Raw genomic sequence first — 16,430 nt, 5'->3', positions numbered from 1 at the left:
CCCATCCCTTCTTCCTTAGTCATTTAATGAAGCACTCTAGAACTTAATGTGGATTCTATATTATATAGATAGAAAGTAGATAGACATCACAGAACACTGATTTACTTTGGTATTTTTAGTGGGTGGTAACTGTACAGCTTTAGTCAGGGTTAAAGAGAAGTTGAATTTGTGTGACTGGTGAAAAACACTTTGGCACACTAACAGGATTTTGAGGAATTCTCCCAGGAGGTCTCCCCGAGGAAGCTGAACTGTAGCACACAGATGCTTAGTGGACTTGATGCCCCCAGACTGCCTGTGGACCCTGCATCTGCTGACCCAGGCACAGCACAGCCACCAATGTCAGTGGTGAGAGATGTTAAGACCCATGGAGACATATAGAGATGGCACAGTGTTGACACTAAGTTCAGAAAAGTAGGCTACCAAATTCTTGAAACAGTGTGATAGTGAAAGAAGTCAAAGGCATTAAATACGGGATAACACAACAAAAACAACTTTAAAAAATAGACAGGCTTTCTTCACCTGTCTCCCCCTCCCTGTGAATCCCAAAATCTGCAAATATTGTCACCTCGTAAATGACATCCTATTTGCATATAAGTAACTCCCAAAGTCCTGTATTCATTTTCCTTTAAAAAAAAAATGTGTTTATTATCCACCCCATATAGTGCTGGGATCAAACGGGGGCTCTGACTTGGTTAGGGAAGTTTTGTACCAATGAGCTACATTTGTAGCAATGCAGACGCTGTGTAAGCAGTTGTTATGTTGTATTGTTTAAGGAATGACTTCAAAGAAAAGGTCTGCATATGTTTGCTAGGAGAGGCACATTGTTTTTGGTTTTGGGGTTTGTTTTTTTGTTGTTGTTGTTTTTTGGGGGGTTTTTTTGGCTTTGGTTTTTTTAATGTTTTTGATCCCAGGTTGGTTGGATCTGGATGGGGGACCTGTGGAGGCAAAGTGCTGGCTGTCCCACAGCTAGAGTCCAGTTGTTCTTTGACTTTTTTTTTTATGCAGTGTGCTGATATTTTATTCTTCAAAAATTGGAAGCAACCCTGAAGAAGGCATTGGCTCTTGTGGCTGTGACAGCGCCCCCTGACGTTGGAAACACCTGTGTGGAAGGCCTTCGATATCATTCTCCTTGGTGCAAGGCCACATGGGACAGAAATCCTAATGAGATGTTGCAGTAGATAATTTCTCATTAAAATTCTTATTTAATGGCCTTTTGAAATTACTGTAGGGGCATAAAATTGGGTCTTGATATATTTTATTAAATGCTGTATTCCTTATCCCCCAAAGAATAAAGCAATAATGATAACATCCAAATGCTGAGACAGTCCAGAAAGAGTCATGCAGGGCAGGGGTGTTGGGCTGCTTTTCCTTGTGTTTGGCAAACTCATTGTGTAGATCATTATATCAGGCTTCTGCAGTAGATCAGTTCCCATCGGTAACTGTTGAAGCGTAGAGCAGGACCCACTACTGGGAGCCTCATAGCTTAGGTGCCTCACTGAAGACCAGGATTGTCAAGGAGGTAGTATAGTCTTGAAGACAGGTTAGAGCTAGAGTCACAGAGAAGGAAGGGACCATGGTTTTCAAGCATTATAAGTTCAGGGCAGGTGACGGAAAGCACTCATAAGCACTTGTGAATCCTGAGATCCCAGGTACTTACTGCCCAAGTGACATGTCTATGTAGTTAGCTGCCTCTTCTAGGTTTTTTTCTTTTCCAGACAGGATCTGTCACTGTAGCCCAGGCTAGCTCCAAAATAATGGCCTTCCTGTCTTAGCCTATATGAACATGAGCCATCATGCTCTTAAGAGGGTTACCATCTGTTTTTCCTATAGAACCAGGAGAGTATATTATTGGTGAGGTTCCGTGGTGAGCCATGGAAAACTCATAGGTCTTTGAGGGTGTGTGAAGGTCTGTGAGAATTCTTATTTTTGCTGTTCATAACTCTGTTCCCACTTAGTACCCTTAGGTAAGTGAGTCCCCATCTCACCTCTACGATATCAAGACTCCCCTCAGCTTCCTGTTACATATAGGGGACTTGCTCCTGCTTGCTGTGATGTGAGCAGGGTGAGCATGCTTTATGTGGAGGTTGTCCATTCCACTCCACGGGCAGGTTTATGGAAGATGATGGTGGAGATAAAGAATCATGTCTTCTCATCATGTCTTAGTGCAGTGGCCAGACCCTGTGTGGCATTGTCAGACCAAAGCAGGCAAGAACATGGTCGTGAGTTACTGTTTTTATAGGTGCACCATATATTTGGCTCTGCTCTGAGGGTTATCTGAAAATGACCCAATCAGTATGGCCCCTGATGGTTGTGGGTTATAAGGAGAGCTTGGTGTGTCCATTTATATATAGTGCTTTATCTGGTCCCTTGGGACCTGGCTGCCCTTGGCTAGACCACCCATTTAGGTTTGTCTAATGGATTCTGTCACAGTCTGCTTATCCTCCAGCAAAATATATTTCCCACCCTTCCTAGTTCCTGGGCTCTAAAGATATTTCTTATTCTTGGCCACGATTCTCTTGATTGATGTTAGCATGGGAGGGTGACCCAACCCCAGCCATGGCTAAGCAGCATGATGGGGAGAGTAAAGCAGGTACTCCATATAGATAGCACCTGCAGTGTCTCTCCGCCTCTGTGGATGGTGGTCAGCACAGGGTGGAGATTCACGGTGGGTTCAATAAACACATGACCTTTCCCTCCATTATACTGGTGATTCTAAGTAGGACATGTGACTCCAAAGGTCTTTATCCATCCATCATCCATCCATCTATCTATGAAAACACTCAGGCCTGCTTCTCATGCATGCCTGCTCGTCTGGTAACTCTCACAGCTGCTGAGCAGAGAAAACACCTGGGGAACTTTGGGCAAAGTAGGGCACTTAGCCACAGACAGTGGAGAATCCTGATTTTGGCCCTCCAGTGTGAAGACCTGGGGTGGAGGTGGTGGGGGATCAAGTACAAAGCCAGGTGTTAGTGGAGTACTTTGGATTACTGGATCACAGCTCCAATGGAAACTTGGACTCACTTTGTCTAGCATCCTCTTGAATGTACTACAGGCTTCACTGAAGCATGGACTATAGTAACTGAAAGTTTGGGGCATGAAATCTGACAGTATCGCACTTTCCAGAGGCTCATGGAATCATCTTAGTCTGGTACATGGAGGGGGAGTGTACTAGAATTCACCTGATCTACTATCAAACATTGCAGCTGTGAGTGTAGCCAGGTGAGCAGGCATGGATGACAAGCAGTCCTAAATGTTTTCACAAAGCTAGACCTTGTGTTCCGACTCTTCTTGGCTAGGCTCTGGTTGGTCCCAGTTGGCCTGGCTTTAGACACCCTGCCTTTGGCCACAAATAAGTGTGTGTCTGTCCAGAGCTGCTGTACTCTGGGGACCACAAGTGCCCAAAGGAATTGTGGCCGAACTGTTGATGGGTGCTAGGCATCTGGGAGTCTAGGGCTGGGCAGATGAAGTAGCCTGAGGTAATGCTGTGAGGATCCAGGAAACGCTTACCAGGCAGGTTCTGTTATTGGTATAGAGCAGGCTAGGGAAGGGAGCTCCTCCCACAAATTCAGGAGACCTAGACTTGGGCAGGGTGTGAGGAGGGGCCCTTGGCATCATGAGGTTTTAACAACTGGCTATGGACAAATTAGGGTGGAGAGATGTGCTTTTCCACTAAGAGACATTGGTCTTCCTGACCATTTAAATTCATTTAATCAATCCAAAGTAAGTCCAAAGTTCTTTGATCATACTTAGAGCCCCTTAAAGCTCTGTCAAATGTTACAAGCGGCTGCCCTTTAGAACAGTGTAGAGATAAAACATCACCATCAGAAAGTCCCATTGGACACCCATGTTCTAAGCAGCAACCATTTGGAGGGAGGTGGCCTCCTGGGTCATCTTGCAGGTATCTCTATGAAGACCTGGTTTATAGCCATGTGTATCATATACACTTACTCCCCTACGTAGGTCTAGTTGTCACTGTCCCTCATATAGCAAGGCATTAATGACATCACGGTGCAGGAGCAGTCCAGGATGCAACTGGGCTTGCATTACCAGTCACTCTGTCCCTGGCTGGTGCAAGGCCTTTGATGACAGGTATCACAGAGGAGATGTGGGAGGTGTGGAGGCAGGCCTGGGCGTGTTTCTGTAGGCCAGCTGGAGCTCTTTCAGAGCTTGATTGGGGGCCATGCCATGGTTTCTTACTACTTGTCTGTGGCAGTGTTTGGCAATGAACACCTGATTCCTGCTCCTAAAAAATGTATTATTACATGAAAGTATGTTTCCAGCAAACAATGTAAATAGTAGAGGAGTATGGATGGGGTGGAAATCTAAAGTCTTTCTTGCTATTCTGTCCCTGTCACCATTCACTTCTGGGGGACCCTGGAGACACTGCTATCACATGCAAGCTGTGGTAATACCCAGCTAGAAACTGCTGTTTGCTTTACAGTGTATTGGTGACATCTTGCCACATCCATGCTTGCAAAGCTGCCACATTTGGCTATGTAACATTCTGTGGTGTGAATGTATCGTGATTTATTTAAGTGACACTTAAGTGGTGTGCAGGCTCTTTTGGGTGCTAAAATTGGTGCTGCAGTGAGATACATATATTGCTGTGTGTCTCTTAAAGTAAATTCCTAGGGCTATAATTGCAAGTCAAAAGGTAGGTACATTTTTCATTTAAGAAGACTGCTTCCTCGATCTCCAAAAACAGTTGGGGATTTACAGAGGCCTGCTTGATTATTTCAGAGCTAACCCTTGCTTATGTGGTTCTACATTGAACTGAGAAGGGTTTTTGTTGCAGAGGAGTGTTATGAGCTCTTTGTAGAAGGAGGAGAAACAATGGCCTGTGAAGTAAAAAGCAGGGATTCTTTTCTGAATGTTTAGGGACTGGGAATTGGTAGAATCCTTGAGAAGTGAAAACTCCCCTGAACTGAAGTGTTTGGGGTACCACTGCTGCACTCTGAGTAGTCCAGCAGCTGTGCCAAGGATCCTTTAGGATGCTTAGGAAGCCTGGGTATGTGGTGGTGGTTTTAAAATCTATTTTTATCTTTGGATTTAATCTGCCTTCTTAATTATGCTCACCTGCCTCCCACCCTGAGCTGGGCTGCCCTGATCACTTGGAACGGCCTCTTGGTGGTGTGCTGTCAGGAGATTGCAGTAGAAATGGCTTTGGTTAGATCCTACGTGGGTCTGGATATAGGAAATAGACTGCATAGTTCCCTGGCCCGCAGATAGCATGAGTTCTAGAATGAGGCAACTGTTAACTGGAGTGAGGCTTGTTTCCTGCTAGAGGGAAGAGTTGAGACCAGGATCTGATGAGGACTCTAGCACAGAGCCTGTGGCATCCCGCTTAGTGGGACAGGGCCTCTGGTACTTTTGTCATACTTTGTGCGTGGCTTTTTGAAGAACTCTCTCCTTCCCCTTATTCTGGGGCCAGGTGACCATGATGTCATGGCCAGGAGAATCCCACCACCCTCCAAAATGTAGAAAACAGAAATAGGCTTTTTATGAGTCTCTCATGGTCTGCATGGGAGAAAGGACAGCACTGGGAGGTAGGATTGTGGGTACTTTTTTTGTATCTTTCATTTACCCTTTCACATTTTCCTAGTTTTTCTATTTGTATTAGTATTTTTTTAAACTGGAAAAGAAACGAACTCCACTTTGGAGTTCCAGTCTGTGTGTTCCTGGAGCATCTCTGGCGGCGGAAACCTTGTTAGTCCTTTCGGGGAGTTAGAAGTTCTCAGGCCTCCCACAAGATGCCAGTGCCCACCCAGGCCCTGGCACCTGTTACCTGGTAAGTGCTTGTAAGCTGAGGTAAGATGGATGTCAAAGATGCTTCTGTGCCCTGAAGCTAGGGGTGTCCTGCGGGTGCTGGTGGAGGTTTCTGAGTTCCTGTGTGCAGCTTTGCAGGAACACCATTCTACCTGCAGAGCGGGCAGACATGTGTAATAGGACATACAGTGTAAAAAGAGCTGTAACTCGACAGGGGCATGACACGAGATAAAGAAGGGCGATCAGAGCTTGCAGGAAAACCTACTGAGGGCTTACATTGCGGGTCAGAGCTCTTTCTTTAAAACTAGTGGTTGGGCTGCAGGTGCTCCCTTCCCTTCCACCCTTGCCTGTTCACCCGTGCTTTGGGTGCCTTGCCCAGACCTGGCATATCCCGCTGCTTGTCTGCAGTGTGGCATCGTCCTGTGCAGCCAGGCTCTGTCCAGGTGCTGGCTGTTGATTTTCCTGCATTTGTGCTGCTCACAGCTAGCCCAGCTCTGCCTGCTCTATACGGACAGCTTAGACTTGGCAGAAGTCATGTGGCCAGCAGACGGCAGCCCAGGGTCTGCACAGCAGCCCTCCTGAGACCCCTTCCCACCCTTCATACAGTTAACTCTTCACCCTTTTTTTCAGGCTGAAGCCACCAGGTGTGTACTCAGAACCAGCCTTGGTAACCTTTGTTCTTTGACGTCAACTGTGTGTCAGGGTTTGAATCTCTGAACAAAACCCTAGATGCTTTGAGCAGTATTTGCTGTCCGTGTGAGTTCTTCAAAACCCAAGTCCCTGTTTTCTCACCCTCTCCCCGATTCTTCTCTCTTCCTCTCTTCCCTTCTCCAAAAAAGAGTGTAAGGAGACACCCAGGGAAGTAAGTTAAGTGTCACTGTGAGCTGCTGGCTGGCATTCTTCTGGAAACCCCCATCTAGTGACTACTTGATGTGGCTGTGCTGAGTCTGCAGACACTATCCAGGTCTCTGTGGTGAGGCCCATGCTAACGCACGGTTTGCTCTGTAGGCACCAAGGAAAAGTGTGACTGCTTGCTGAAACTATTGCCTTGGTCTCGAGCATTCTGCCTGAAAGCCCAAGCAGAGAGTTTGCGCAGGCTTTCCCATAGTTGTCTTAACAACTGTTGTGATGTGTGCGGTTTGTTGTTGTTGTTGTTGTTGTTGTTTTTGGTTTTGTTTGTTTGTTTGTTTGTTTGTTTCAGATATAAAATTGTTTCTGTTGAATTCTGGAGAAAAGAAAAATAAGTGTAAAGAGGAAAACAGTCATTTATCTGTAGGATACGTTTCCAGCTTGGTTATAGGTTATTCTCTCTTTATCAAGGAGGAGAGCCTTAATAAGCTCCTCTCCACAGCTTCTGTGCTTGGTGCCAGGGCCCTGGGAACCGCAGCTGTGTCTGACCCTTTAGGGCTCTGGCCCAGCTGTTCTTCTCTGGCTGGCCTGCTCTGGGAAGGGCTGCCTGAACATGCTGCCCGGGCCATCCTGACTGAGGACGGGAGAGCAGTAAGTAGGGGTGGGAGGAACCAGGGTGTATTCTAATTTTTCTGAGGGCTTGTATTTTCCTGTAGACTTCTTGGCCACAGTTTATAAATGTATGACTGGGGAGAGGCCGTGGTAATGTTAGACAGTCCTTGCCGTTGGTTGGTTCCTGGATCTTTGGTTGTAAATGTAAATGATCACTTGGAACTGGGCTCCCAAGAGGCTTAGAGGTCTGGGGCCTGACTCTTCTGTAGCACAGCTCAGTTTGGCTGAGGTGCTTAAGATGGACTGGTCATGGAATCTGCTTAAGGTTAGGATATGACTTCTTTCCTGTGGAGATGCTGTCCTAGGAACTCACACCGTCCATGCCATTTGCTGTGAAGGTCCAGCATTTGAGGGAAAGGCCTTCAGAATGGGTTTTGGACAGTCCCTAAGAAAATGAATGTTCTTGCCATGAGTCCTCATTAGTCCCCACCTGTGCTTCTGTCAGGCCCCACTGTGAAGTGTCCCCTGGTTATGATCTGGGCTTCTCACACTTAGTCGCCTGAATACTCTCAGGCTTGAGTGCTGGCTCAGGCTCTCTCCTGTCTTCTTCAAGCCTTGTTCCTCTTGGCATTCCACACAGTGTTCCCTTTTAGTTACTGCACTTTGTCTATGGGGTAAAATCCAGATCTCTGGGGCTGGTGAAATTTTGTTCCTATTCCAGCCCTACCTCCCTCTACTCCTGGGAATCCGAAGTCCTGGATCCTGCAGACTTCCTGGGCTGCCCCCTTCCTTCAGACCTCTTGCTACCTCTTTACTCAGTAGTGCTTGAGGAAGCACCCGTGCTTCAGCCTCGGCTTCCATTGTATCTGCATTCTCTAGGCCCAGCATGCAGCTCTCTTGCATGACCACCCTGTGCCTGCTGTGTTGCATAGCTGTCGTCTTCCTTTCTACTTAACCTCTCCAAGCCAGGCATCTGTAGACTTCTCAGGGGTACAGTGCACACACTGTTTAGAAAAAAGCTGGGCCTGCCTGTCCTGGGCAGGGCTGTTCAGGAACCTACAGTAGTACTCACCTCCATTTAGCCTCCAGCTATCTGTAGGTGCTCACAGGGCAAGTCCTGGAGTGGGCTGATGCTCCCTGCTGGTGGAGAAAGTAGGGCTGTTGTATAGCTGACAGTGTAGGGTGGTGGCTGCTAGAGCAGGGAGCTGTAAGTCTCAGGGCCCCCTTATATTAACATCATCTTATTGCCGAGGCCATTCACTGGGGAGTTGGTGGTTATGCAGCCAAAGAGCAAATTTTCCTAGAGGAGCCCACAGTTGACAGAGAAGAGACTCCTAAGTACCTCTTTACAAGTTTCATTTCCTAGGTGGGGAAGGTATTTCTGTAGCAAACTGTTTGCATCATAGTTTTGAAGTCCAGGCACTAAGCACATACAGGCTTCTTGTCAGTGGAGGCATATCCTCTTCCCTCAAGCTTGTGTGCCTCAGAAGTAAGAACAGTCTGTCCTTTTTCTGAGTCTCTAAGTCAGCCTTGGCCTCAGAGAGGCCATTCTTTGAGCCTCACCCTTGCCTGAGTTCTTCCACTCTTGAGCTGGAAAGGGATAGGAGTTTGGCTGTCCAAGGAGTGGGTCCTAATGGCTGGGCCTCCAGAGTTGGCCCTGCAGTTAGTTTGATTTTCAGTGCTTTCCCGGTGCCTCATTCCAAGCACAAATTAAGTTAATCTTTGCAGCCAGGCCATGAGGGAGGAACAGTTATCACTGACTTTACAGACAAGGAAACTGAGGCAGGAGGTGGTTAAGCCAGTGGTTAAAGGAGACAGTTGAAAGGGGCTGAGTTGGAAATTGGCATTTTTAGCCTAGGCCCATAGACTGGCCTTGGCTCAGAGAGATATATTTGTTTAGCCCCTGTCTGTCTTTACCTGCCTATATGCCTGCCTACCTACCTATCTACCTACCTGCCTACCTACCTACCTACCTGCCTACCTGCCTACCTGCCTACCTGCCTACCTACCTACCTGCCTGCCTGCCTGCCTGCCTACCTGCCTACCTACCTACCTACCTGCCTGCCTGCCTGCCTGCCTGCCTACCTACCTGCCTGCCTGCCTGCCTGCCTGCCTGCCTGCCTGCCTGCCTACCTACCTACCTACCTGCCTACCTGCCTACCTGCCTACCTACCTGCCTGCCTGCCTGCCTGCCTGCCTGCCTGCCTGCCTGCCTGCCTACCTACCTACCTACCTGCCTACCTGCCTACCTGCCTACCTACCTACCTGCCTGCCTGCCTGCCTGCCTACCTACCTACCTACCTGCCTGCCTGCCTGCCTGCCTGCCTACCTACCTACCTACCTGCCTGCCTGCCTACCTACCTACCTACCTACCTACCTGCCTGCCTGCCTGCCTACCTGCCTACTTACCTTCCTACCTACCATGGAGTTAGCGTCCAGCACTATGGGTCCAGTCTCTTAGATAGTCTACAGCTGTAAAGTTTCTGGACTGACTTCCCTTGTTAGCTGTTACCTGGAGTGGTGTGCTGTGTCGCAGGTCCCTTAGGCCCCCAAAGTTCCTTTGTGGAGTGCCTCATTCCTGAATGGCCTAGTCCAAGGGGAGTGTGTGGCTGTGTCCCCCACATCTGGTTGATGCTGTCTTGTAGCTACTCCTTTCTGTCTATCTGCTGCATTCTTCTCTAGACCAGAGCCATCAACCAATGTGAGCCAGACCCAGGCTGCCAGGGTGCCATGCAGGGAGCCGACCTCTTCTAGAATTCCCTAACCCCTTGCTCTTTTTAAAGCCATGGCTAATGGATTAAATATGGAGTCTCTGGTAGGTTTATTTTAATACTTTAAGATTTCACAATACCAAGAATTACTAGAATCTTCAAGCATTTGCTAGAGGTGTGAGTGGGGTGCTGGGCATGTGCTAGGCTCCTGTGGGCATGCTATTTGGATAGGACTCACCCAGGGGCTCATTCTTCCTTGCTGTCAGTTTTACTGCCTCTGATTCAGAGACAGTGCTCTCCTATTTATGTATTTATTATTTATTTAATTTGCCTAAGGGAGTTGATGAAAAATGTTTTGTGAAGTTATAGGAGAGTGTGTATGGCGAAGGTAATATTTCTGTGGGTGGAAAAGCAGAATAGACAGAGAAGGCTCAATTTTACTTACATTTCTTTGGATTGTTTCATTTGTTACAACTGTTTGTTCATTATTTTAAGATAAATTAATTAATTTATTTATTTATACTGTGTAGCATAGGAGGGAACTTCTAGACAGTGCTGGAAGCATCTTGAAGCATCCCATAGCCTTGTGCCTGAGATGATATTCAATAGCAAGACTTCCTTCAGCAGTGATAGCCAGATGTTTTCCTCCCATGGGAGGAGTTGAGCCTCGAGGGACAGGGCCTAAAGGGCAGTGTCTTTGTTTGGACTCCCCCGCCCCATTCTTCTTTATGATAAGGCCTCATGTACCCCAGCAGGCCTTAAACTCCCTCTCTACCTCCAAGTACTGGAATTACAGGTACACACCAGCATGCCTTACTAGAAGAGTGTCCTCTGGTGGAGAATTTAAGAGGTTAGAGATTTCAATCACTTGGGGAATTCTTGAGGATAGGTGCTTCTAAGATTTTTGTCAAGGAGCACTTTAGAGGTCCATGGGGATAGAAGGGCATAGTCTAAGGAATATAGTATGACCCATAGCCTTAACTTAGTAGTCCCTCTCGCCACATTAGAATAGGCCAAAAGGAAACAGTTGAGATGAATTTTAACAGCATACTTCACCGAATTTATCCAAATTGGGTGCTCTTGATGCTCAACCAGTATTTTAGGTTACTATTTTATGCTCTTGTCTATACTAAGGCTTTGGAACCCGTGTAAACTCTTTGCCTGAAGCACATCACAAGTTGCAGGAGTCTTGGGTTGCAAGCACAAATTATCAGAGGTGCCAGGACCATTCTGAGTCAGGAAAGGAAATGTCTCTGTAGCCTTCAGCTCCACACAGGCTTAAGAGGCTGCCCTGCCTCACCTGTGTCTTTTCAACTCTGGGCAGTGAATATCTATCTATTAAGGTTGGGGGTGTGTGTGGCAAAACACAGCAAAAAAGGTATCAGTAGGGGTTTTTCCGGAGAGTGAGTTCATTTTATTCTGTTTTGTTCTATTTTATTTTATTCTAGCTCTGCGGCATTCGGGATTATATCTAGTATGTACAAGTCCACCATTAGTTGTATGTGCATACATATTTCATTGAAATTAAGAAATGGGGTCCCCACACACCTACTCTCCCATTTTCTTGGCAATACAAGCTCTTGGGCCTTTTAATGCTGGTGTGGTTATTTTTAAATCTACTGCACTTTCCCAAGGTAAGACGTTATATAAAATAAGGTGCTCTTAGCAACCAGCCCGCCCACATCCCACCTTTCCTTTATTATGATATCACGCTAAGTGCTTCCACTTGTAATGACAATATTATGACTGTGAAGTAAAAATATTGTGACAGTGCTGTAGAAGCCTTCTCCATTCCTTGTCCTCAGAAGGTAGGCTTAGCTGAGCTTCAACATGGTGGGCGGGGGTGGGGGGTGGGGGGCCTTGTCCGGCTCTTTGAGTGCATTTGGCCATCTGTTTCAATTGTGAGACAAATTTAGATGTCAACGGAGCAATTTCCCAGGCATTCATTTTAGGTGAGCTATCTCAGTTCACTCTTTTCTTGCCTGCAAGGCTGCATGGGTATCAATGAGACTGGGAGTAGTGATTTTTTTTTTGGGGGGGGGGCGGTAAGCAAGTGGTCTGTATCTAGAGAGTAAAGAGCTCATTCTGGGAGACCTGGCACAGCCATTTCTTTTTTGAAGCCAGTCACTACTTGAGCTCCCTCTAGGGAAACTAGCATGCTTGTCCTTGACCGTGGGGAGCAGAGTTCTGGTACCCTCCAAGCTTTTCTGTGTATGTATGGTTCTGGACATCATTGGATTGAATGATGAGTACCCTGGATACTCATGGGCAGGCAGTGCCCATAGAGATGCTGGGGTAAATAAGGCAATCTCCCTGAACCACAGAAAATGAGATGGACCAAATGTTTCACTAGAAAAAGAAGAAATGGAGGGAAAAAAACTGAGAAAAATGGGTTGTGCATAGTTTTGTGCAGCGCCATTTTTGTTACTTGTTTATTTACTTATTTTGAAGTATGGTCTAATGCAACTCAGGCTAGCCTCAAATTCACTGTGTAGCTGTTAGGACCTTGATCTTCCTGCCTTCATTTCTGAAGTGTTGAGATTACAGGCATATGCCACCACTTGGTTTATATGTAGTGCTGAACTTTGAACCAGCCCTATCAACAAAGCTACCTCAAATTCCTACACAGCTTCGGTCTTGATAACTTAAAAAGAGGAAGAAGGAACAGGGCAAAGGCTAGCCTTTGTCCAGCACATACTGACCCCTGAGTTTGATCCCTACTACCACTAGGAAATAAGGAGGGTGCTGCTCCTAGCCTTGGCTGGGACTTTAGGCACACAGACCATCGTTTATCAAGAAGTCCGCTGTACCATACAACAGAGTGCTCCTTGTCTCTGACCAGAGCCACCTTTTCATGGATGTTGTTATATATCCACCTGTTTGGGGTAGAATGTAAGCCCCTGCTCCTTCCACTTCAGGGCCCCCAGATTGCGACAGCCCTCTTTTCCTGCCCTACAAGACACTGGTCTCCACAGTTGGAAGCATGGTGTTCAGTGAGGGCGAGGCCCAGCGGCTTATTGAGATCCTCTCTGAGAAGACTGGAGTCATTCAAGACACCTGGCATAAGGTAGGCCACTGCAGGGCTGATATAGCGGACCCCTTTCCCTAGAGATGAACGTCTTGCCTGGTTCTGCCCCTGCCCAGGAGCTGTCTTGTCAAAATGCAAAGAGAATGTTCTAGAACAATTTTCACTTCTTCGTAGAGAATCCTGCCACTGCTGTCTGTGCTTGGGCTGAATGATCACCACTGCTTGTGTACTCAGTGCAGAGCAGGGCCTCTGTGCTGCTTGTGCTTCTGGGGTTAGAACAGACACCCAGTTGGGTGGGCCAACTGGGTGGCCAACACACAAGGAAAAAACCTGAACATAATGTCCCTTGAGCTACCATGGCAAGCTCAAAAGACTTGCAAGCTCCCACTCCCTAGTGCCCCTGGCCAGTCTAGAAAGTGCAATATGCATGGGTTTTTCTTTAACTGGTTGGGTTGATGGTAATTTTGCTGGTCAGTTCAGTGGCTGGAGGTGTTGGGGGATGCCATGCTTTGTATGGTCTCAGTGCTGCTGAGAGCTCTCAGCAAGTAAGTATGAGGGTGTCCCTGGGTATGAGTGTCCCAGGGTCAGGGTGACCATTGTCCCATCTTGTCTCAGACCATGGCTTTAGAGTACAGGGTTTCTGTCCTAGCTCCCACACTTCAGCAGGTAGCCACCAGTCTGCACTCTCTAGCTTTAAGACTGACTGGAAATACCATCACTATAAAAACTACCCCAAGCATCTGTGTGTATAAGATCTGGGAGTTCCTAAAGACTGGGTAGATTAACAGGACTATCTGTTCCCATGCTGTGCTAAGATCAGATGGAACCACTTATCTTGAAGCCCATGCTACCTGCTGTGCTTTTGTTTATTGCCAGAGCCGAGGGGGGGTGGGGTGCACGGCTGTGTCTTCTTCTGTTCCCTGGTAACATGGCTTTGTCAACATTTCTAGGCCACTCAGAAGGGTGACCCTGTAGCAGTTCTGAAGCGCCAACTAGAAGAGAAAGAAAAGCTGCTGGCCACAGAGCAAGAGGATGCAGCTGTCGCCAAGAGCAAACTAAGAGAACTCAACAAGGTATAGCCTAAGCTCAGAAGCAAGGCAGCCCCCCTCTCTTTCTTTGAGGATCCCCTTGCCCCAGGGCCACAGATGCCCTTTGGTCATCAGGATAGGCTCAGGGCTGCCTCTGAGACAGGTGGCTTCAGCCGGGGCTTGTCTGCCTAGCGTGTGGCTCTTCCCAAGTCCAGAATGTTTTCATTGATGTTTTACTGCTGCCTAAAGAGGTAAAGTGTGGTATTGAGAGGGTTCCTTCCCTGTGGTCCAAGAATACATGCAGTTGAGCAGAGACCAGGGTCTCAGACTGGTGGCTCCCAGGGTACCAGGGTCTTTTGAGTTAGTGACCTAGAAAGGAGGTGCACATTTAATGCTGGTGGTTTTCCTGAGAACTGCAGCCCAGGTTGCTTTGCTGCCTTTGTCTGACATCAGTGGAATGATGTTCAGGAGAGTTCTCGGCTCTCTGAGCCAGACTAGCTGGAAGGTTTTTTAACTCTGAATGGCAGGTGGTGGTGGGCCAGGCTTGCTGTTGGGACAGGCTTGGAACATTGTTCAGGACATGCCAGGTCCTCAGTCACTGAAAGCTAGTCACTGCTGAACCTACTGGAGCCTCCCTTTTGTTCTCTGCTTCTGGGAAGTGGGTCTTGGTGTCCAAGTGTCCCCAGTGGACATGATGAGCAGGGTAAGGGAATCCTCATGGGCCTGGTATCCCCTAAGTTAGAAGGTCGTCTCATCTGCCAGGTGCTGTGGGTTTTCTTTTGCTATTCCCTGCCTTCTCTGTCCCAAGTAGCAGACTTCAGGGAGATGGCCTGGGTCAAGAAATATCTGATGATGCCGGGTGGTGGTGGTGGTGCACACGCCTTTAACTTGGGAGGCAAAGGCAGGTGGATTTCTGAGTTTGAAACCAGCCTCATCTACAGAGCGAGTTCCATGACAGTGAAGGCTACACAGAGACACCCTGTCTCAATAAAGAAAGAAAGGTCTGACACCATCTTAGACATCACCCTTTCCTTAGATATTTCCCTCTGCTTATTGGAGACAGAAATGAGGCAAGTTGACCTTATCCTTAATTCAGTGGCTATGCTTCTGAGCCAGACAGAAAAGTCTGGTTGAGGGTCAGGCTGGCGAGACCCCAACCCTTTGAATAACACTCTTTGGGAGGTCATGCTCAGGAGCAGAAAAGAAAGACTCCCAAGGTGTCCACACATGGTTACTAGAATGCAGACCTTTACCTGGCTTGACAGCAGCAGGTGTGCTGTCTCCTCTTAACTATGCACACTATGTCATGTTAGGAGTTAGGCCTAGGCTACAGTAGGGCTGAGAGTATTAATACCATAGAACTTGGGAAAGCCCTCCCACTTCCTGGATCAGGTGGCTAGCACACCTTCCTAGATCAGGTGACTACCATGCCTCCCTGAATCAGAGTCTGCTTTTCTGAGAAGCAATTTTTCTGTACCTTTTACCTGGGAAAGAATTTATATTGCTGTAATAAAACACCATGACCAAACGCAACTTGAGGAGCAAAGGGTTTGTTTCATTTTATAACTCTCAGGTCACAGTCCATCACCACAGTCCATCACTGAGGGAGGGCAGGGCAGGAATTCAAGGCAGGAACTGAAGCAGAGGCCATGGGAAAAGCTGCTTTCTGGCTTGTTCAGTCTGCTTTCTTACATAAGCCAGGTCCATCTGCCCAGGGATAGCTTCTCTCTTTTCAAGTGAGTCTAGATTATGTCAAATTGAACAAACCAACAAACAAACAACTCCCCCCCCTGACACACACACATACAAACCTAACTAAGACACCATCTTTCTAGACAGAAAGAGAAATTAATTTTCTAACAGAAATTTGCTTACTCCCAAAGTCAAGTACAGTGAGAGGCTACAGTAGTATTTAGATTCCTGGCAGGCTCTGTGTGGCTTGGCTGGTTAGTTGGGTCTGTGCCCTTTAATTTAGAAAGGGCTTAGGGTATGATGGATGAGGAGGTTGCAACCTCTGATAGAGTGGGCCCTTTCCCATTCTGAAATCACATTCACCAAGGACAGGGTGGTAGGTATGAAGAAATGGCCAGCACAGGGTCACATTCAGTGCCATGCTGTCCCTTAGAGGTGGCTGTGTGACATATTTTCAAAAACCACATTGGCATCTAATTCCTAGACATATTCACCATGCCCCACCCTCCTTGGGTTGAGGCAGTGGTCTGTTCCTGGTGTGGCCTGCAGGTCTAGAAGCCTTGATTTTTGTTACCCACCTCACCATCCAGAGTGTGGCCCTTGGCTCTGATCCAAGATACTTAATGCCAGTGTCAGCTATGGTTCTCTATCCCCTGACCACATCCTGTTTCCCCTGAGCTTAGGAGGTCCAGTACTGATCTCTCCTTACACCCCTTTGATACTTTATCACTAGCTCCAGCCTCT

At 47.4% G+C, this 16,430-nt stretch overlaps 1 protein-coding gene across 3 annotated transcripts in view; it reads left to right on the top strand.

Moving 5' to 3' along the window:
- Positions 1-16,430, top strand: part of Rrbp1 (ribosome binding protein 1) — a 62,214-nt gene that overhangs the window by 24,496 nt on the left and 21,288 nt on the right. For all 3 annotated transcript variants that reach the window (NM_001427599.1, XM_087652219.1, XM_087652218.1), the window contains 2 exon segments: positions 12,857-13,005; positions 13,917-14,039. In NM_001427599.1, the coding sequence (NP_001414528.1) occupies positions 12,857-13,005; positions 13,917-14,039 (272 nt within the window).

The sequence above is a fragment of the Rattus norvegicus genome, chromosome 3 (assembly GCF_021556685.1).
Source record: "Rattus norvegicus strain SHRSP/BbbUtx chromosome 3, alternate assembly SHRSP_T2T, whole genome shotgun sequence".
NCBI lineage: Eukaryota > Metazoa > Chordata > Mammalia > Rodentia > Muridae > Rattus > Rattus norvegicus.
Note: the sequence above shows the minus strand (reverse complement) of the source record. Positions and strands in the feature narration are given on the sequence as shown.